Consider the following 23,605-nt stretch of genomic DNA (forward strand, 5'->3'; position numbering starts at 1 on the left):
GGAGCATTTCTCTTTTAGAGATCGGCCGGTCAAGGGCCAGATGAGATATGAGTCATTTCATCAGGCTTATCATTATGACGACGAAGAGGAAGCAGATACACCCGCGAGGAAAGAGGCTGTGTCAGTGCCTGTCTCTCTTATTTCGGATCTGAGAACCATGATTGACAGTTATTACCGTCGATTTCCGGAGGATAATGCGCCCGTCTCTTCCGTGGCCGCTGGGAATGTTTCTCAACCGGCAAAAGAAACACCCCTGATTCAGCCTACTACTCCTCCTCCACCTCCTTGGAAGGAGGTACCAAAGGTTATCACGATTCGTGATGATTTACATGATTCTGATCAGGATGAACAAGAGGAGGAAGGAGAAATCATCCAAGATGACGTGGTTGGGGATGAATGGGACCAATATATAATTCCAACGTCTCCGGTGTCTCCATTGCCTCAATCACGCTCTCCGCCTGAAGACATAGCCAGTTTTCACGATTTAATGGAAAAGGTGGCTAAGAGATTTCAGCTTGAAATGCCAGCCAAGGAAAGTGAATGTTTGGTTCCTCTACGACTTCAAGGAGTCCTCCAGGAAATCCGTGAGAGCTATACCGATTATTGATTATGTCTGGGCTGAAGGTCTCAAGCTGATGAAGAATCCAGCCTCAGTTCCAGCATCTATACCCAAGCTTGATAAAAAGTATTGCGCTATGGAGACGGCTCCAGCATACCTCATTGGCCATCCTCGACCGGATTCGGTGGTGACTCAAGCAGCGCAGAAGCGCTCCAAGAACCCAATGGCGACATGCGTGGCACCTCCTGATAAAGAGGGCAAGAAGATGGATGGCATAGGTAAACGTTTCGCAGTCATGGCAGCAGCTTCAATCAAAGCAACTAATGCTATGGCACTTCTGAGCCGGTTTAATAGACAGATGTGGTCTGACATCGCACCAATCCTGTCGCACCTTCCGGAGGATAAGAAAGAGGAGGCAGCTACCATTTTACAGGATGGAGCCAGGGCAGCATCAGAATCCATAGATGTGGCAATGGATATAGCTTCTATAGCTTTCCGTCAGATGGCTGGGGCGGTAGCCCTACGGAGGCAAGGATGGCTCAAAGCCACATCCTTCCGTCCAGAGGTTCAATCTAAAATCTTGGACATGCCATTTGATGGTGAAAGCCTCTTTGGAAAACACATCGATGAGGCGTTGCAGGGGATAAAAGCAGATACTGACACTGCTAAATCCTTGGGTTCGTTGCAACAGAACCGTTTTCAGTCCTTTCGTGGCAGAGGTTCCAGGGGACATTTTCAACAGCAATGATCCTCTTTCCAACCAACAGGGATACCGTCAGTACTCCTCCAACCAGCAATATCGGGCTTCAAACACTTCCTTCCAGCAACAGGGAAGAAGAAGGTCCGCCGCCAGAGGGAAGCAAGACTCTGGTCGCAGACAGTGATGTTCCTCAGGCGCCTCCAATACCGCTTCAGACCGACCAGTTCCACTACCTCTCTCAGTTTCTCCTGCATTGGCAGTCCATAACATCGGACAGATGGGTATTAGACATCGTTGCACAGGGTCATACCCTGGAATTCTCACAAAGACCTCCAAACCGCCCACCTCTGCACAGAGTTCATCAACATCTGACAGCTCTCAAAACAGAGATTTTATCTCTTCTACTGAAAGGAGCGATAGAGGAGGTTCCATCAGACCAGCGGGAAAAAGGTTTCTATTCGCACTTCTTCCTTATAAGGAAAAGACAATCATCAAAATGGAGACAGGTGCTGGATCTCAGAGATCTGAACAATTACATAAAGAAAATGTCTTTTCGTATGCTGTCCTTGCAGGAAATTCTTCTGTTGCTTCGCAAGGGAGACTACATGGTCTCTCTAGACCTGTTGGATGCATACTTCCACATCCCGATACACAAAAAACACAAGAAGTATCTGCGATTCATGGTGGCGGGGCGCCATTACCAGTTCAAAGTTTTGCCTTTCGGCCTGAGGTCTGCCCCCAGAGTATTTACAAAATGCATGGCTCCAATAGCGGCACAATTAAGGCAGCAAGGTCTCCAAATTTTCCCCTATTTGGACGACTGGTTAATAAAAGGATCATCGTTCCAAACAACACGGAGATCTCTGAGGATGTGCATAGATCTCTTCCAAAGTTTAGGTCTTTGGATAAACAGAGAAAAATCGTTTTTTCATCCGACTCGCTCTCTACAATTTCTAGGGGCAATCCTGAAAACACAGGAACTAAAAGCGTTCCCATCAGAAGATCGGATAACAAAAATCTTAAATCTGATTGCAACCCTGACATCAAAAAAGTTCACTTCAATCAGAATATTCAAGTCATTACTGGGGATGATGTCCTCATGTATTCCATTGATCCCAAACTGCCGTTTGCAGATGAGACCCCTGCAAGAAGCTTTGGACAAGCAATGGGTCCAAGCCCTGGGATCATTCGACGACAAGCTGATCATAACCGGTTAGATCAAACGTGCAATGTCATGGTGGGGTATCAGGAGCAACCTTACGAAGGGGCTGTTATTCGAGCCTCAGTCACCGAGTTACGTGATGACATAAGATGCTTCATTGAGAGGTTGGGGAGCACACCTGCAGGACCTAGAGATTCAGGGCCTTTGGTCTCCTCAAGAGGCGAAACTTCACATCAATCTCTTAGAATTGAAAGCGGTATTTCTGGGCCTTCAGGCTTTCCTTCCCAGAATCCAGGGTTCATCGGTCTTAGTGAGGACAGACAGCACGACAACAATGTTTTATCTGCGCAAGCAGGGTGGCACGAGATCGAAACCACATTCGATTCAAGCACAGAGAATTTGGAACTGGCTATTGTGTCAGAACATAACGCTGCAAGTGGAACATGTTCCAGGAATAGACAACACAAGGGCAGATCTGTTAAGCAGGTCATCAGACATTTGCCACGAGTGGGAACTATGCCAAGTCCAGCTAGATCGGATTTTCAGCAGGTGGGGCAGCCCGAGCCTGGACCTGTTTGCAACTCAGAGCAACAAAAAGTGCAGGCATTATGCCAGCAGGTTCCCTCAGCAAGGTTCGAGAGGGAATGCTCTTCACCTCCGATGGACAGGGATGTTCGCCTATGCCTTCCCTCCTTTTCCCCTAATTCCCAGATTACTGAGGAAAATGAGAGCAGAACCTTTCCAGATAATACTAATATCCCCAGCCTGGCCGAGGCAGTTTTGGTATACGGAGCTTCTACAAATGTCGGTGGAGCCAAAGATACAGCTTCCAATAACCAAGGATCTGAACGGGGGCCAAGTTCTTCATCCACAATTGACCTCTATAAGATTGTCGGCTTGGGACCTTTTGAGAACGAATTCCAGTCATTAGTTATTTCTCCGGAATGCCGTGAAATATTGCAAAGTGCCACAGCGCTGTCTACCAACATGACATATACTGCGAAATGGAAGCGATTTTGTAATTGGTGTGTTGCTAATGCAGTGCATCCCTTGACGTCATCTGCTGAGCAAATTCTTCCTTATTTACTGCATTTAGCCAGAACAGGGCTTGCGCACTCATCTATTAAGGTCCATCTAGCAGCAATTTCCAGATACAGAAGATCTCCAGGATGCCCATCTTTGTGGTCTAACAGACTAATCAAGGAGTTCTTAAAAGGACTGTTCAGGAAGTTTCCTCCTGTTAAGCGTCCTCCACCTTCATGGTAGCTTAACACAGTCTTGTCACAACTTATGAAAGCTCCGTTCGAGCCCATCCACAAATCGGAACTGCAATTCTTGTCATGGAAGGTAGCATTACTGCTGGCGCTCACATCAGCCAGAAGAGTGAGCGAGATCCAAGCTTTTTCTGTTTTGGACCCCTTCATACAATTCAGGCCAGATAAAGTGATGCTAAGAACTAACCCAAAATTTGTGCCTAAAATACCCTCTTATTTTCATCTAAATGAACCTGTGATCCTGCCTACATATTTTAAAAATCCTTCCACAGAGGCTGAAAAAGCTCTACATACTTTGGATATTGGCAGATGCCTAAAATTTTACATTGAGAAAACAAAGGATTTTCGCAAATCGAACCAACTGTTTGTTGCTTACTCGGGGCCCAGAAAAGGTCTGGCCCTGTCACGTTCCTCCATTTCCAGATGGATTGCATCCGCTATTGTCTTCTGTCATGAGAAAGCAGGAAGGCCTCTCGACATGAAAGTCCGTGCCCATGATACACGGAAAATGGCGACGTCTTCTGCATTGCTAGCAGGAGTACCCCTTCCAGACATATGTAGAGCAGCAACCTGGTCGACTGCTCATACATTCTTCAAACATTACTGTCTGGACACGGAATGGAAAGCAGATGCAGCAGTGGGACAAGCAGTTCTGCGACATCTCTTTAAATAAGGTACATGTTTATGAATTGTATTCTGCTCTTTTTTTCTATATGATATGTTTTTTCTCTTTACGCTAATAATTTATAATGGCAAAGTTTGATTGCTTATTCCTTTGGATTTGTAATACGTTCTTTTAATAGAAGCAATTTATGGCACACAGCCATAAGGGAAAGGAAAGGGGTCTAGCCTAGAAACGCTCTAACTACAAGGACTGCTATCTACTCTGATACAAGCATGTGAATCTATGAAAGACTGAATACTGGAGAAAGAACTAGTTACTTACCTGTACACTATGGTTCTCCAGTATTATCTTTCATAGATTCACATGCGCCCGCCCGCCTCCCCGTTTCCATTAGGTAGACCACCTTTTATCTCTGGTTTCCTGCATAGCTCACCCTTGGGCGGTAGGAAATCTGAGGTATGGTGGCTCTGCTGGGAATGGTGTAGGCTGGGGCTGGCTGCTGATTGGCTGTAGTTTGGGCCACATAATGAGGAGGAGAGGTTACCCTCTGGTTTCACTACTCTATGGTTTTAGGCAGTTTTTTCTTCTACTGCTATGGTTATTATATACCGGGAGACTCCCACCATGACGACGGGGAAGATACAAGCATGTGAATCTATGAAAGATAATACTGGAGAACCATAGTGTACAGGTAAGTAACTAGTTCTTTCTCCATGGTCTGCTTGTAATTGTGTCTTTTTGCCCTTATTGCAGCTATACAATTACTTTTGACAGCCTGAATTAACTCTGTCTTAGCTACCCGACAATTCCTATTGTACTAGGGATTCCCACATTTATTCGTATGGGTAGTTCCTGCATTCCTTTCTTTTGGTATTTTACTTAGCACCGGACTTAGCGCGTTGACCAGTGCGGCATGCAGGTCCAACATCTGGATTTTTCCTATGGATTGTTATAGGAATAGTGTAATAGTATCTGCAAAAGTAGAGCAAATACTAGTCATGGCTTTAATGTTCCCTAAGATATGTGGCCACTTTACAGTTCGGTTATTATTACTTAGTATAATTTCATCTTCTGTGGTGCAAATTTCCTTATTACCAGTTCGAGTGGAAAGGAAAAACTTTGGTAGTATCTTCAACCTCAAGGAGTAACCCTATCTTTTCCAACCAAGTTGACACATGTTGGAACCATGGAATAGCTTTAAATAGTCCAGTGTTCATAACCTCCTGAAGGTCTTTTTTATAATATAAAAGCTCTGATGTTGACCATATTCTTATCCAAAATAAGAGGGGACGTAATAAAGCGTGATTATCAGTTTGCTTGAAATTTAAATCCATAACAACTGGGATCAAAGGTGTCCTGCACGGTAGAGATAATAATGTCCGAAAGAAACTATTTTCTCCAACTTCAACATTTCGTTTGCAGTAGGGCCCCCATATTTCTGCTCCGTACAAAGCGGCTGATTGAGCCTTAAATTTAAAAACCTCAATGGCAGGAGATACTGCCTTTGTAGTTCTCCCCCCATGCTTTTTTAAAATGGGAGTGGAGTTTTGGAGCAGAATTATTCTGTTTTTTTCCAGTTGTGGCTTCCATGTCAATTTTGTATCTAATGTGATGCCTAAATAATTAAAACTATGTACGTGCTCTAATCTCTGATGATTTAGCTCTAAAGTCTTTTTAAAAGATCTATGAGGATTAATAGACACATATTTAGTCTTGCTGGAATTTATTTCAAGGCCCTTCTTGGTTCAATATGACTGGAAAGAATTCATCAAGTTTTGGAGTCCTCTAAGGGTTTGCGAAATTAAGATAGTGTCATCAGCAAAAAGTAACGCTGGTATTACTTCGCCTCCCAACCTAGGTGAGTCGTTTTTGCAACCTTCCAAATGCTGAGGGATGTCATTTACAAACAGGGAGAACAAGGTGGGCGCCAATACGCACCCTTGTCGTACTCCCCGTCTTACATCATTTGGTTCAACCAATATTGGCCTATCGCCTCCCTGCACTATTGATAGCAGTGGATCGCCCTGTATTTTTTGCAACCCTCCCTCCTGGGCGAAGTAACTAATGGAATTGCTGCTAATCTTCAAATGTCCGATGGCTTTGTTCATTTCTCCCAGCTTCCCTTCCAAAGACTTCAGGGTCTCACTGATGTGATCCACTATCTGAGTTAGCATAGCCTCCTTTTCAGACTCGAGAGATCTTTTTACAATTCGTTCAAAATCTCAAAAAGAATTCCTTAAATCAGGATAGTTTTGGTCATTACTAACCTCGGTCTGGGTGCTAGCGCTTTTTACAGATACCCTTAATGCATCAATGATGGGTTTAGATTTTGCTTCTTGTAGTGGTCCCCCTGTAGCATTGGCCCTAGATTTCCTTGCAACTGGGATGGCTTTCTTTTTAACTCTCTGATCATTCCCCTTTTTCCCCAATCTCAGATTTTGCTTCCTTAATCTTGCTCCCATTGTTGGGCTTGGCGTGCTATTTGGACCATTTTGCCCTGGAGGTAAGGAGACAATAGAACAATTAGGTGAGAACCCATCATTGGTGCCTGTTTCTATTGATACCAATGAAAATAAATGTGGGGTGCCCGACGGCCTGGGGGAACACAGTTGAGTATGTGCTGGTTCAAGAGATAAATGCCTTTCTGCAATTTGGATATCATGATTTAATAAGGATTCTGTCCTAATAATAAAAGCATCTAGTGTAGCAGCAGGGCCCTTACGTTTACTCATATGTATATCAATACCTCTCTACACTGTAGGAAATGAGGGGCAATTAGCTTAATGATCCACAGATTACTTAGAGATACAAACGGAATACAAACAATGCAATAATCCAAGCTTACCACAAAGTTACAAAGCTACCAAAGTCCCGATGTCAGAGGGGTAGCCCAGTCCAGTCTCTACCAGGCTCTGACGGGCACAGACAGGCCCGAGCGCGTCCCGCGGTGCGGGAACCCTCGAGCGGTTTTAAGGCGCATCCTGGCGCTTTGTTCTGACGGCGTTAATCGGCGCCGCTGTGAGCCACTGGGATATGTAGTCTCGGTCTCTGTGGGCTTGCTGCAGCAAGTGGAGTGAAGCGTGGCACGTTGCAGTCCTCCCTAGGACTGATCGGATAATGCGGACAAGGTAGGGAAATTACCCTCACTGGCAGCAAGAAGGATTCAGATGGACCTGCGGTGCGGGAACCCTTGAGCGGTTTTAAGGCGCCTCCTGGCGCTTTGTTCTGACACCGTTAATCGGCACTGCTGTGGGCCGCTGGGAGATGGAGTCCCGGTCTCTGTGGGCTCGCGGCAGCAAGTGGAGTGAAGCATGGCACGTTGCAATCCTCCCCAGGACTGATCGGATAATGCGGGCAAAGTAAGGAAATGACCTTCACTGGCAGCAATTCTTGCACATACTAGGTACTGTATAGCACTAAGCACTTTATTTAGCACTTTTTGCACACAACAGAATACTGTAGCACTAGGCACTTTAGGAGGTTATAAAAGAGAAAATACATGGTATGCGCTCAAGAAGACCACGGAGTCTATGAATATTGGAGAAGTAGGAGACATGACCTAGACATGATTATTGATTTAATATTTTGGGAAAATGAGAGAATATTGACCAGTATTATAAAACATTTAATACTGTATTCATGCAGATGGAATATAAACATATGAAGTTAATCTTATAGTGCATTGTTTTAGACATTTTCATGTATTTAAGGTAAACAAATAATTTTAGATTACCATTTTATGAGATATATGTATACAATTATATTTATATGTTTATGTATCTATTTAATCTCATATAGTATCGAGTCATTAGACTTGCAATGGTAATTCAAATTTACATGATGAATATATGCACTTTATTGTCTTATTCTTAATTGTAAATACAGGCATATCCCAAATTTGCATATTAAGGTATTTATGAAAGCATACAACAAGACTTGGGAGTTGCGATTTTTAACTATGAAAAACAAGAAGTATTATTGTTTTTTTTGCGTAAAAGTTAATCCATAGTCTTTTTTCCATATCTGGGGACACGTGACACAGTTGAGAAAGAGATTAAAAAAAAGATAAAATGACTCACCGCTTAAGAGTCTTTATGTGATCAAGGCCGGTTTTCCTGGCCGAAACACATCATGACATAAAACGAGAGTGAAAAATAAAAAGACTAATCGCGCAAGCAACGAGGAGTTTGTGCATTCCTTTTCGCCGTATTGCTGTATGGAGGTTAAGGATTATATATATATATATATATATATATATATATATATATATATATATATATATATATATATATATATATATATATATATTTATTTTATTTTATTTTTTTACAGGGAAAAAAACTAAGGTTACAGTAATGTTATAGTTAGGTGAAACGTTCAGTAACAACAATGTTTAAACTGAAATCCACTGAAATTCACCAGTTATAGTTACCTTAAGTAACTATAACTTGTGTCCTTAGGTAACTATAGCTTACGCTCCTGCCATGCACAGTTGTTTCATCAATCATTTCACTGCAAATGTTGCAGTGATATCAATGAAGTCATAGAAGATGTCATGAATGACGTAATATTTGGGGTATTTAGCAGTACATGGCGAGGGCGCAAGTTATAGTTACCTTAGGGCACAAGTTGTAGTTACTTGAAATAACTATAACTGTAACTGATGAATTTTAGTGCTTTTTAGAGTTTAGAACATTACATTATTACTGTAGGAAGCTGGCTCTGTATATACTATACCAAATTTAGATATAGTGTACACAGAGTCCAGTGGAACCCCAAAGGTAGGCAGAGGTAAAAGTAGATAGCACCTTACTCTCTATTTGTGGTAGTGTGGGCGACAGTAAGGTTTTATCAGAGGGTAGTGTTAAGCATTTGTTGTACACACTTAATTAGCAAATGATGTCACACACTCAAAGACTGAACTCAGACCAATTTTGTTTGTATAAAAATATTGTTAAGTTATTTTATTTCTAGAACCAAGCTACACCTGGCACAGGTAAGTGAAATAAATGCTTTGCAAAATCTTATGCAGTGTTTACAGTTGAATGCAGGTTCAAATGCAGTATGATTGAAATACAGGTAAGTCAAAACATTGAAATGACTTTTTAGAATACTTTTTAAGTTACTTTTTCTACTCAGGTTAATATGCCTAGATATCACACTGGGACATTTCCTAGAGAAAAGGTAAGTAAAATCAGTTTTGCACAGTTGTAGTTTTTAGGTTTGCATAAAAATCAACTCCACACAGAAATCTTTTCAGAGAAAAACAGTCAATGTATTCCTATGGAGAGAAATTAAGTTATCGATTACCAGGTAAGTACTCGGTCTTTGGGGTTGAGTTTCTGGGGTTAGAACAAGGGTTCCCCTAGGGTCCAGAATGCACTCTCAAAACACCTTCAGCTGTACTAGGGCAGCTGGATGCAGAGGGCTGGGGCCCAATGTTATCCAGTGTGGGGAAGGGGCCTCCGCTTGATGGCTGCTTACGAGCAGGCCACTGGGTTGTGGCGGCAAAGCTGCTGGTCTTAGGCTCAGGGCAAAAGGGGATCCGAGTTAACACCCAAAGTACACCCGCAGTGGTGGCTGGGTGATGGGTAGAGGGTGCGGTTTTGGCATTGGGTGCCCTGTTGGTTTCAATGGGGTTTCTCCGGTTTCAACAAAGACTGCAGGCTTGGGGACAAAGATCTTCTGGAAGTGACCACCGGTTGGAGCGGTAAGTCGGAATGCCTGAGGATGCTGGGTCACCATCAATTGGGCCCCCCAGGCCGTAGGACTTTGGGTGCATAGATGTCTTTAGGCGTCGGGTTTTCTTACCAGCTCCGGTCACGGTCGTAGGGATCCTCCAGAAAGAGGCTGCATGCTATGCTGGGAGATGCGAGGCAGGTCAGAGATCACCAGATTTCAGGTCAGGATCGCCGTGGAGACCTCCTCGTGGTGGTGGGCCACTCGAACTCGGGCTGTGGGCGACAGGTGCAGAGTGGTGCAAACATGCAGATTTGGAGAGAGCTAGAGTCTGTGGGTGAACAAATCCGGTGTTCAGGGGAGGCAAAGTCTTTTCTGTGGAAGGCAGGGCAGGTCCTTGGGGTTCTTGAGGTTGCTGGCTGCAGGATACACTAGGATTTTGCTTCTGCAGGTTTGAGGTGGGGACAGGCTGGTAGGGCTGGGGCCAAGTCAGTGGGCATCCTCCTCTTCTTAGCTTCCGCACAGCTCTTCGGTCCTTCTTCTTCTTTTCTTCTTCATTAGTTCTTGTCTAAGGAGGCAAGATTCGGGGTGGCCCCTAAATGCAAAATGTATGGGCGTTACAGTTAGGTAAAAGTTGGGACCAATGGAACCCTTCCTTGGGGTGTGTGCACCCCCTGTTATGCCAACCTCCAGTGGGAGGGGGAAATATGCCTCACTCTGGTTGACTGGGTCCCCCATCTGCAAGATGACGGGCACTGAGAGTTGTGCTTCACCTCGCCTCCCACTCCTGAGGGGTGTGGTTGGCAAAGGTGGGCACACCTCCCTACCTCACTTGGCCATAGTAGGGGTCAGAACCGGTGGGGGCCAGTTCCCTGAAGCAGCAAAGGGCCTGGGGAAGCTCACAATGGTGGCAAGCCTTTGAAGCTTCCCGTTCGTGGACACTGCCCATCCTGGGGGAGGAGGCTTGGCACCCCGTCCCAGGATGTGCATTGTTTCAGACCCATGAGAGCAGCAGGCTCTCAACCCAGGGGTCCAGAAACATGTCTGATGGTGGCAGCTCAGCTGCCACTCAGCCTGGACACTAGTGTTAGGTCGTTTTTCAGGGGGTATCTCTAAGATGCCCTCTGTGTGCATTTTTCATTAAATCCCACACTGGCATCAGTTTGGGTTAAATGTGCTGAGAAGTTTGATACCAAACTTCCCGGTTTTCAGTAAAGCCAGTGCGGTACTGTGGAGTTCGTAATGACAAACTCCCAGCACCATATACTTTTAATGGCATTACTGCACTTCATTGTCTAACAATTGACTTAGAGACTCTGGACAACATTACGATTATTTTGTGCTGGGTGGTCCGCTCCACATTATCCTTTATTGGGTTGGTTTCGTGGTTAGGAAGGGTTGGGGGTGAGTTGCACGACATGATAGTTTGCTGGTTTACCTGCCCGTTGCACTGATGTTTGTACTCCCGACACGGTGAAACGTTACAATCTCTTCCTCCTCCCCCTCCCTGTGGGTTTTTGCTGTATGTGAAGGTGTAGTATTGATTTGATACTTATTCATTCGTTGGTCGAGGGAGGGTCGTAGCCGAATGTGTTTGCTCATATCCTCTGGCTCCTCCCTCACATTTTATTTTTGTTTCGTATTTCCTCTCCTCCTCTTTTTGTCTTCTTCCTCTACTTTCTTTTTTCACTAAATTTCGGGTTTCGGATTAGGGCGACAGGCACGCTGTTTGGAGGGTAGGCCGTAGCCTTCTGCAGGGGTGCGGGGTGGGACGGGTGGGCGGGGTCTTTCAGATGTTTTCTTTTGGTTCTATGGCCCTTTTCTATCCCTTTATAGCGGTGCCGCTTCTGTCCTCGCTTCTCAGGCATGAGTGGGTTGGGGTCTGTTGCTATGCCACTTTTATCGGTTTCGATGCTTCGTCGCGACTGCCATACCCTTCTTTTCGCCAGCTTCCACTTTCTTCTGTACTATTAGCCGCGGGTTGCCTGGCCCGGGGTGGCGCCCATCTTGCACGATTGTGTTTCTCCTTTTATATTTCTTTTACTTTGCTCTTCTCCTTTCCTTTCCCCCCTTTTCTGTCCCTTTTTGGTTTCCTCCCCTTTGTTTCCCCCCTATTTTTTTTTCCCCTTTCCCTTCCCCTTTCCCCTTCCCCCCCCCCCTTTCCCCCCCCTCCCCCTTTTTCCCAGGCTCGTATTGAGAGAAGTGGGTTCGGTTCGTACAGTTTATCCGCTCCCCTTGCCTCTGTTAGCGTGTTATTGGGTGGGGGACATGAGATCTTGGTAGCACTTGTATGCTTCTCCACTATATTTTGCTTTTGTTTTGTGCTACGGTCGGCTCGTGCCCTTACATCCTCCTCCCCCCCCACCCCCCACCCCCTCCTCTCGTTTTGGCATGGGTGTATTCCTGTTTCTGGGTTCTCCCGTATTTGTGAGTCAGCCATGAGCCTTGTCCCCTTATTATAAAATAGACCTCATTGATCCTGATATTGGGACGTTATTGCCGCTTATCCCATTTCTAGCATTGTTCAATTATGTTTGCTTGCCTGCCAACTGGCCTTGTGTCGCTTATTTTGATTCTTGATCGTCTTTGACTTGTGGCCGGCCGGATTGGTTGTAGGCCCACACATGTTTATCCTAATGATGCAAATAAAGGTCTTCAAAAAAAATAAAATAATAATTGACTTAGACACTGTAGCGATACAGCGCTCATGCACCTGTACCCTCACCACTGGTATAGTGCACCCAGCTAGAAGGGTGGCTGATCTATGCCCGGGCAGTGGGTTGTAGGCATGGCACACAGGGAGGTGTGCCATGTCGACTCTTTACTTCACCAAAACATGCACCCTGCAAAAGAGGGGTTGTGTGCGTGTGTGTGTATGTACGTGGGTACAGGGCCTCTAAGGGTGGCACAATAAGTGCTGCAGTCCTTAGAGGCCTTCCCTGGCCACAGTACCTGTGGTACCATTTACAAGGGACTGACCTGTGGCCAAAGTGTGCCAATTGGGTTTTGTTTGCAATGCAGTTTAGGGAAAGAACATAGGCCCTGGGTATCTGATTAGCAGGAACCCAGGGCACACACAGCCAAAGCACATCAGCAGTTCAGCAACAAGTCGGGGCAACCATGCAAAAAGAGGGCACTTCCTTACATTTACTGACCATTTCACAACAACCTCTTGTTTTTTTAGTGAAATTCGAGTTTTTAAAAAAAAACGTACAGTAATATTTAATTACCATACGTAAAATCAACACTCCACCGCACACAGCCTTTGGCTGTGTGCGGCAAGGGGTTGGCTGCAGGGCTTGGCCTGTGGCCAGGTCCTGAAACCAACCCTACGCATGGAGCCAACTCCACACTGTGCAGGGCCTTCAATTGTGTATGGCGGGGGGTTGGCCACAGGGCCTGGCAGCAGCCAACCCCACACTGTGCACAGCCTTCGACCATGCCCTGTGGTGGGTGGACCACAAGGCCTGTAGCCAATCCCTCCAAAGGCAGCCAACCCCACATGGCGCAGGCAGGGCCATTGCCGTGCACGGCATAGGATCAGCCACAGGACCTGGCCTTGGGGGCCCCATCCTACAGGGCCTTTTTATTTTTAAGTGGAGGGGGTTTGTGGCCCCCTCCCAGAGCCTATTATGGCCTCATTAGGCCCTGAGAACCCCTTTCCCTGTGGCCACTACTTAAAACAATGGGGATGGGGCTGTGTGGCCCCATCCAGAGCCCTATTAGGTCCTGAGGACTCCATCCCCCAGGGCTGTTTTTTTCATTATAGGATAGGGGAGGGGGCCGCTTGTTCTTCCTCCTTGAGCCTTGTTAGGCCCTGGGGTCCTCAATCCCACCTCCGTTTTTTAAGACCAAAAAGGGAGGTGGGCTACGTAGCCTTCCTCCCTGAGCCTTGTTAGGCCCTGGGATCCCCATCCCCCTGGGCCACTACTAACAGTTAAGGGAAGGGGGTGGGGGGGTCACGTGTCTCCCTTCCCATAACCATTATAATCTCCGGAGGCCCTATCCCCCAGGGCTCACATTTCTTAAAGTTGGGTTGCCATGGTGCCCACCATATACTCCTTGGGGACTGCCAGGGGAGACCCCACAGCCCTAGCCAGCTCCCCGCAGGCAGCAGGAGCCAGTATTGCTCCCGTCCAGAGGGACCCGCTTCTATTGCTGCTCCCTTCATGCGAGAGCAATATTTTGATCTGTTTCAAACAGATCGAACGTCTGCTCCCAACCAGCGGAAGCATTTTCAACCCCAATACCCCTCCCTACACACCACCACTGGGAGCAGACTTTGTGTTTGCTCCTGTGTGTCGGGAGTTTTGAAAATGCTCCAGCGGAGCAAGAGCAAACACAGGTCTCCCTGTCCGTGCTGGTGCTGGCTGTGAAACTGCTATGTTCCGGGGGTGGACTCCCCAAAACATAGCTTGTGACCCGGTCGCGGGGATAAGGTTCCAGGGCTATGAATGGCTCCCTTTTAATTAGTTTCCCAGCTCCTGGGGATGGAATCCCGGGGTCTTTAGAGGCTTGAGGAGGGGGCCCCCTCCCCTTAAAAAATATACCGGGCCCCCAGGGATGGGGCCTCGGGACAAAAAGCGGCCCGGGGAGGGTGGTTGCTTCCCCCTCCCACTCTAAAAGACATCGGGACCAATGGGATGGGGTTTACAAGGCCAAAAATGGCCCGGGGTCCACATACCACCTACCCCTGAAAAAGACATTGGTCCCCAGGAGATGGGGTCCCTGAAGATGAAATAGGCCTGGGGTGGGGGGCGGTGTACCCCCTCCCCCTAAATAATATATTGGACCCCGGATCAAAATTTGCCTGAAGAGGGCGTCCATGCACATCCCCCTCCCCCAAAAAATAAACCCCTTCCCCCGGACCTGGGCCACCCAGGGTTTTTAAATAACGCAGGAGTGCAATGATGTTATTTTATGTCATTAGTGAGGTCATAAATTATGTGATGGAACATGTCATAAGTGATGCCATATGTGAGGTCATAAGCAGTGCAAGTTATTGTTGGCGTTGCTAACTATAACTGGTGAACTTCTGTGTTTTTTTATTTTACCGTTGTCACTGGCAAATTCAACTAAATATAACGTTACTTTAAACTTTGTTTTTTCAGTGAATTTCTAAGGTTTCCTTTTTCGGCTTTTTCAGTGAATTTCTTGTTTTTTTAACTCAAAGTAATACTTAGATACCATCTGTAAATGTAACCCTGCCAACCCCGGATGCAGGCAGTCAACTCCACTCTGTGCAGGGCCTTTGGTCTTGCATAGTGGGGAGTGGCTATAGGGCCTAGCACTAGGGACCCATCCCCAAGAGCCGTTTCTTTTTTTTATTAAAAAGAAAGGGTAGTTGCACCATGCCACCCCAGTTTGGACCCAGCCATATGCAAATCAGTCTTGACCCTTGGGAACAGTCCAACCCGAGATGTCAGGCCAGGTCCTCCCTGGACTGGCAACAAACATCATAGGACCTGATTAGGAGTATCAGGCCCGATCAGCCAGGCTAGTCTGGTGGAGAGTGGGGGTTCCAACAGGCAGACTGCTTACACCTACCTACAGGCAAGCCAACCAACCAAGTCCGCTATAAAATACCAAAGCAAATAAAACCGAGCCTAGTGTATAACCCTGGGCGCAGTTCGCGAAGTTGCGCTTCGCGGAGTGCACTTCGCACTACGGGAGCTACGCGTAGCACTACCCGAACTGCATAATGCGCTGTTCGCGATGATTGCACAGTGCCAGGTGCTTGTCCGCACTGTGCAATAATTGAAAACGGCATCTTACACAGTGCGAGCTGTCTTTTACTGACGCTCAAGTAGATTTTTACTCGAGCGGCAGCTTTCTCAACGCGGACTGATAGTTTCTGATCCCGAGCGGTTGCGAGCATACTCGCAATGAGACCGTCTCGCCGGGATGTCATTTTGCCTGCTCGCGGACGCCAACTTGACGTTGAAGACCGCGAGCAAGCAAAAAATGACTGCTGCACAAGTAGCGCAAACTTTGCAAACTACACGAGCGTAACATAGTGCTTTGCCCAGGCTTAGTACTGTACCCTTTGATGGCCTCACAGTTGGGTGGTAAATGCATAAAACTGCTTCCCTGAATTTGTGATGGAAAAAAATGAAAGAAATGATTTAGCTGAGAGAGAAATAAAGAGACAGTGATATATGACGAGACGGGGAGGGGGAAGCTGGAGATTCTTTTTGTCTGTAAATGAAGAACTAGATACATTTAGTTTGAATACACTTGTTCACATTTGATCAAATCCAACCTAATTGTTTACCTATCTATGTGTAGTCATAACTTAAAAATGAATAACTTTCATTTGCACATTTTTTTCAACAGTTCAGCCATATAGCTATATGGGGCAGCATTGTATTGTGGATAGTGTTTTTCGGCTTCTACTCTACTTTGTGGCCTGCTATTCCCTTGGCACCTGATATGTCTGGAGAGGTAGGTCGTTTATTGCAATTATTGCTGTTGAAACTGCAGTCTTCCAATTTTATGTTGTTTTGTCATTTGGATAGCCCATAGTCAACCATTAGTATGGCCTTACAGTGCTTGCCTTGCCAGAATATATATATCATTTCTACTATAAACTGAAGTGCACCTGTTGATTAATTACTTATGTTCTAATGTGGAATATTGTCAAAATAATTAAAAGTGCCTTTTACGTGTATCAATGGAAATAAACGTGTTTTCCGATTTGTGTCCTGCAATTGGGGTTGATACAAATTCTGATTTTTTTGCTTTACTTTACTGTCTGAGCTCATGCTCTCTAGTTGCTTGACTAAGTTGGTTAGCTCCACCACACTTTAGACAGGCTACATTAGGTATTTCCAGCTTGTGCCTTCTACACACTCATCATATAAGTAGGACTGATCATCTAATCAAAATCCTATCGTGATGCATTTCCCAGTCCTGGAAAACATGTACTATGCATTACATTCCTCCTTATTAACCATTTGAATCCCCAAAAGTAAATTGACACAAACCCTGATATGGTCGTCAGTATTTTAAATTTGCACTTGGGAAACCATTTACCAATCTTGCCTCTAAAATCTCACTAAGCAAAAATATAAAATACATTCCTCCAAGAGATTACTAGAAGAATTTCCACTTTAAAATAGGCAAACAGAAACTTGGATCGGGCATAGAGATTTTGTGTCGGTGTTTTGTTTTAAAAAAGTTACCAACCATATAAAAAAAATAGTCCAAGTCAAGTTCATGTTTTTGTAAGCCTGTGGCAACTGCACTCAATATTCCTGTTTTTTTTTGTGGGCATATTTTGGTCTTCCGCAATAAAACTTTGTAATCCATTAACACAGGAGTACATGGGCCCGCCCTGAGATGGCAGGCCTCCTTTCTCTCCGGCAGGACCCAGCAAGTCAGACCCCCCCCTCCACACTTCCGAACCCAAGAACTTCATCTGCAGAGTACCTTAAGGATCATCTCTGAGCCCGATCGTCTTCAGCATCTACATGATTCCACTCTACCATGTCATAAGATCCCATGGAATGAACATTGGGCCAGATGTACAAGCATTTTACCAGTCGCTGCGACCACTAAAATGCATTTTGCCATGTACAGAAGGCAAAATGCGACTCAGTAACGTGTTACCAAATTCCATTTTGCTTTTGCAATTCGGTGTTAGAAAGGGGAGTGTTTAGGGCGTTCTATCCTAATACCGAATAGCACTGGTATGTATGAATGTTTTGCGACCGGGAATGCAGTCACAAAACATTCACAGTTACTACCAACTTCAAGTTGGTGGTAACCCATTCGCAACTGTGAAGGGGTCCCCAGGGAACCCCCTTCCTCTCTGTGAATGTGGGCGCCAAAATTTTTTAAGAGCAGGCAGTGATCCCAAGGTCTACTGCCTACTCCTAAAAAATGAAAAAGTAGCTTTTCATTTTTATTTTTGAAATACCTCCCATTTTCCTTTCAGGAAAATGGGCACCATTACAAAAAATATTGCTTTATTTAAAAATCAATCAGAAACTTAGTGGTCTGCTGACCCCAACACTCCACCATCCCCGTGATTGTAGCCATTCACAATGGATCACAAATTGCAACCTGCCTCATGAATATTGATGAGGCAGGTCCATTTGTGACCCACTGCGAATCGCTAACAGTGTCGAACAATCTGTTGTAAATCTCATTTTGCGATTCCCTAATATCGCATCGCTAAAATTCGGAAATTGCATATACGCATTTTCATTTATTTGGCCCATTGCCTCCTACGCAGACAATACCCAGCTTCATTCTCTTCCTCTCCAACAACTACTACACCAGCAGGCCCAGCTTCACTACTTGCATGTCAAACGTAGCAAACTAGATGAACCAGAACTGCCTTAAACTCAACACAGACAAAACAGAGGCCCTGATCTTCAGGATCTTGAGCTCTCCATGGAATTTCTCCTGGCGGCCAACAGACCTGGAAGACACGCCCACCCCACCGACTACATCAAAAACCTCTGCATCATCTTGTACAACAGACACATGATCATCAAACAAGTAAACACCCTTACCTGCTCCTGCTTCTTCCACCCACATATGCTCCACAAAATATTACTATAGCTCCCCACCGACACCAGACACACGGTCACCAAAACCCTAATCACCAGCAGACTGAATTACGGCAATACACTCTACGTCTACATTACGAATCATCTCGTACAAAGATTATAGACCACCCTCAGTGCCGCCACCAAACTGATCCTCAACATCTCCAGCAGTGCACACATAAAGCCCCAAATCAGAGAGCGACACTGGCTGCCAATCCATACGGGGTGCCAATTTAAACTGCTCACCCAGGCATACAAAGCCCTCCATAACGTCGGACCTGCCTACCTCATCAACCACCTCAACTTCCACCAACCCACCAGGCAATTGCGCTCAGCCACACTCCACCTCTCACAAGTATCCTGCACCCACAGAAGCATATCAGGGAAGCCCTCCTTCTACTTCCCCGCCAGATCCTGGAATTACCTGTCACACCATGTCAGGACCTCCCTATCGGTACTAGAGTTCCGCAAGAAGCTGAAGGCCTAGCTATTTAACTAGGAGCCTGATCGGCATACTCATCTGCTCTTTCACCTAGATATCCCTCAGGTGTAAGCACACTATGCTTCTTCCTCAGTCACAGTCTTTTTGTCACAGACAATAACTAGCTACTACTAGCTGAGGCCTACACTTTGAGCTTTTGTTTAACTCTTTCTACTCATTTCATATTCACTTGCAGACAATCATACATGTGTGTTCTCTTCAATTAAAGCAAGTGCTGAAGATTTTTCCTTTTCTTTTATTGTTACTATTGACTGTGAGGGGGGGGTCATCCAACTTGAATTAAGCCAAAACGCTTTGATCTGGTTTCCAATTCAACAAAGCTTTATTTCGATATGTGTAATATCATAAAATCAGATTTACAGTTAAAAACACAGTTCATTAACAGTACATTTACAAGAAAGAAATTGCATATAAAAACCTTTTATGTTACAATAAATAATTAAAAAATGTATTAAACTTTGACAGCTTTGTGGATATGTATATATATAAAAAGATATTTTGCTTATACTTAATTCATTGAATAGCCTTCAGCCTAATCAGCCAAGCCCAACTTAGAAATTTGGCCACCCCACACACTAAGGTTGTGCTAACATCAGCCTTAAGTATTCTGAGTGCAACAGAGTGGTCCCTGGTTCCTAGCAACAGGCACACAGGTTTGAGCCATTTCTGTCTAGGTTTTGTATAGGCTGGGCATACAAAAAACACATCAGCAATGTTTTCAATAACACCTTCACAGATTGGACAATCAGCGGGAGTTTGGTGCGGTGGCTTCCACTTGCTAGTACGATCGTGAAGAGGAAGGATGCCCACCCTGAACTGGATAAAAAGGGATCTATCTCTAGTCTTCGTGATAAAATCTAGATAAGGCTCCAGACGAGGCTTAGGCTTGTGCTGACGGAATGCCTCAGTCAGCCTACCTTGATTTGGGTCCCTCTGCTCTTGATCATCGACCCATGCCCAATAGGCTCGCTTAGTTTCTGCCTTAGATAGCAATGCCCCGGACTCCCAAGCATTTATAAGGCCCGTTGCCAGTAGAAGCTTCTTTATTTTAGCTAACCAACTAATTTTGTGGGCTCCTTGAAGGTTTAGGACCTCTCTTAGGCCATCGGCGTACCTTGAGAGCTCCGGGGTACGCCATAGCCGGGGTGCGCCATAGCCCAATATAAAAGAGGGCGCAGAGTGGCTAGGTCCTTGATGGAACGAAGACCCAGATCGCTCAAGAGTGGCTTGGTTGGGGTACCCCTCGGGAGCGATGCGAGCTCCCTAAAGAACTTGTTCTCTGCAATAACTAGGGCATCAACACAACCAAAGCCCCAAAGCTCTGCGCCATAGAGGGCGCAGCCTACAGCTTTTGCAGCATAAATATCCAGGGCTGGAGCAATGGGCTTGGAAGTGGATGCACGGTGTTCCCTCCCCAGTACTCCAACTACCCTCTTATGGTTTAGCGCCATTTTATCAATATGTGGCTGCCATTTAAATTTATCGGAGATTCTAATCCCCAAGTAGTCAAACTCTTTTACACGTTCCAGAGACACCCCGTCAAGAGACAAGGTAGATCTAGACGATCTACTCGGGTTAAAGTAAAGAAGCTTGGTTTTAGAGGTATTTATGGCAAGGCCCCTCAGCTTACAAAACAAACAGAAGCGGTCCAGCAGCTTCTGCAATCCTGCGGGAGTTTTTGATACTAGCAACGTATCATCCGCAAAGAGTATGCGGGGACTTTATCACCCGCCAGGACCGGGGCGTCGGCATTAATTTCGAGCACAAAGGAGACTACACCATTCACAAATAGCGTGAAGAGTGTAGGGGCCAGTACGCAACCCTGGCGTACCCCTCTGTTCACAGGGATTTGATCAGTTTTTTGCTCCTGTGATCCCCATCTAACACGGGCATAATTTCCGTCATGCATACGAGATTCAGAATGGGCGGAGGAATCCCCATCTCCTCCAGGACCAGCCATAGCCGGTCTCGGGGGACCAGGTCAAAGGCGGTCTTCAGGTCAATAAATGCCAAATAAAGACCGCCTTTGCCAATGGTAACCACCTTCCAGTGTAGGAGTACCAGCCTAAATGCCTGGTTTATCGTACTTGTGCAGGCCCTAAAGCCCGCCTGAAAGGGTGATATAATACTATTTTCATCCGCCCACAAGAGAATCCTCTCCAAGAGTACCCTGCCAACCAGTTTCTGCCCAGCATCTATAAGACTTATTGGTCGGTAGTTGCCAGGGTCCCCCCTGGGGCCCTTCTTATATATAGGCATCACTTCGGCCCCCTTCCAAGAGTTCGGGACCGGTGAGCCTTCCAACAAGGCATTCGTAAGAATTACAAAGTAGGAGGCCCAACCTTCGGTGTTAGCTTTGAAAAGGTCACCCGGTACACCATCCTGTCCCGGGGCCTTAGCGGGTACAATCTTGTTTAATGCAGCCAGCACCTCTTTCTTGTCTACTCTAGTGAATGGAGCCTGAGCAGAATCAGTAGCCATGGCACCATGAAAGGGCCGTGGAATACCCGACTGTTTATCACCCCCATACAGTTTCCTAAAATGCTCAAACCACTCCCTATCCGTTATATGATTGGGGATTTGATCCGGATCGCAGCCATTGGATCTTCTAACTAAAGCTCAAAATAGCTCACCATTTTTCAATTTGCTCGCTGCTCTAAGACTATCCCAGTGTGATTCTTCCCACTCGCTCTTAGCTATTGTGACGGCTTGCCTATAATGTAATCTGGCCAGCCGAACAACAACTGGATTACTAGATTTAATAGCAAGAATCAGACAATTTTTTTCATTCTGCAGTTTCTATCAAACCACGTCTGCACTGGCTTGACATTCATCGGGCACTTTGTACTGGGAACTACAAACAGAGTACCAATCTGATCTAAAGTGTCAACATAGATTGTTTCTGCCGCCACAGACCCAGCCACGTCCTTACATGCTGCAGAAAGCCTTAAAGTCTGCTCACTAAGGATTTCTTCCAATACACTTAATCTTTGCTCGTCCATAATAAACTTTGGCCACTTAAGAAACCTATTGCAATTGGATGGTACAACTGTCTATTGCAATTGGATGGTACAATCTGGTTTCCCCATATGTACCTATTGAGCACAGAATGCATTGGCCTACATACTGCTATAACTACCCAAGTGACGTCTGCATTAGACACCCTGCAATGTTTACAGTTGCTAAGTGCTCTCAGTGTAAAGCCTGAGGAGGCCCAGAGCTTTCTTTCAGCAAAAAACACCAGTATGTTTGAGTAAACATCTTTCTGATGGATACTTACTTGTAACCGCTGATTCCTCACCTTTAGAATATCCCCAATTACCAGACTGGATGTGAAGATTTGTTAGGATATCTCCCGAGCACCAGTAGGTGAGTTGTGCAGCTCCACATCGAATCTGCTCTGCCCTAGAAGTGACGACTGGAAACGCTTATAGGTGCCACTCATGTACATAAATCCTGAGCTAGCTCCTAACTTTTTCTCTTCAGTTGAGTGTTTTTTCTCCAGGGTATTTTTACAGTGTGCCTTCCTAAAACTACAAAAGAGGAGGAGACACTCTATCAGTTAGACCCCAAAAGAGCACTTAGCTTTCACATCGCTATCACCAAAGCCCAACTCTTTGTAGGCCTCTCGGGGGCACAAAAAGGCAAATCGTTGCAGCAATGGACAGTGTAAAACCAGACTTTAAAGAACAACAGCGGGCCCTCGATGCCGCACCTCACACCAGTTCCGATAAATGAATCAAGCAGTCGTGCAAACAACCCCTACGCCAGCTGTTGAGTAGCGTAACTGTGCATCCAGATCAGAAAATAGCTGAACAATGATGGGGGTGCACAACTTTACAAAGTCCAGTAGACCAGAGATGTATGAAAAAAGTCACTTCTTTATTAGATTGGAATATTTAAATTTTTTAAAGCCAGTAGAAACAGAATATCAGCCAGCACGTTTCGCCGAAGCACCTTTTCTCTGACTGCATGGGTTGCAGATGCCAAGGCTTGTTGGTATTCAATACGGACACTGACCCCCCCCCCCCCCAGCACTCGACATCCTTCGTGAGACAGCTCAACTGCGGACTTTGGTCGCCGTCTCCAGGTCCCCGTGGCTGCAGAGTCAAGCTCAACCTCTTCTCACCTGAAACACCCAACATCGGTGGGCATTCGTCTACCGAGCCCCTGATCACTGGCAAGTGACCCAGACTCTGTCCCCTCTGCTTTCTGGTTCTTCTCAGCTCTGATCCAGGTTTGGATCACACCGGACACTTTTCCGCTTCACGGCAGCAGCACTTTGCAGCATCTCGCCATTGAAAACGACGAAGATTCCTGACACCATTTGACACCTACGCACCAGCCTTTCCTGGGTTAGGTAACACGATGACTCGGTGCTCACATGGGTGCTGGCCTTAGAACCTTCTAAGTCCGAAAGGGTTTGCTCAAAGTTCTCTCCCAAGTGTCCTTAATCTTTAAAATTCCAACCGCGACTTTCCCATAGAATTATACGGAGCTCGCAGCTGTGTTTTCACACTGCACGCGTCCCATGTGGGTCCCCTGT

At 45.8% G+C, this 23,605-nt stretch overlaps 1 protein-coding gene across 6 annotated transcripts in view; it reads left to right on the top strand.

Annotated features, from left to right (window-relative positions):
• The window catches only part of ATP8A1 (ATPase phospholipid transporting 8A1), a 1,103,292-nt gene that overhangs the window by 854,580 nt on the left and 225,107 nt on the right, over window positions 1-23,605 (top strand). For all 6 annotated transcript variants that reach the window (XM_078678248.1, XM_078678246.1, XM_078678250.1 and 3 more), the window contains one exon: window positions 16,336-16,443. In XM_078678248.1, coding sequence (XP_078534374.1) covers window positions 16,336-16,443 — 108 coding nt within the window. The remainder of the gene's footprint in view (window positions 1-16,335; window positions 16,444-23,605) is intronic.

The sequence above is a fragment of the Lissotriton helveticus genome, chromosome 2_2 (genome assembly GCF_964261635.1).
Source record: "Lissotriton helveticus chromosome 2_2, aLisHel1.1, whole genome shotgun sequence".
Lineage (NCBI taxonomy): Eukaryota > Metazoa > Chordata > Amphibia > Caudata > Salamandridae > Lissotriton > Lissotriton helveticus.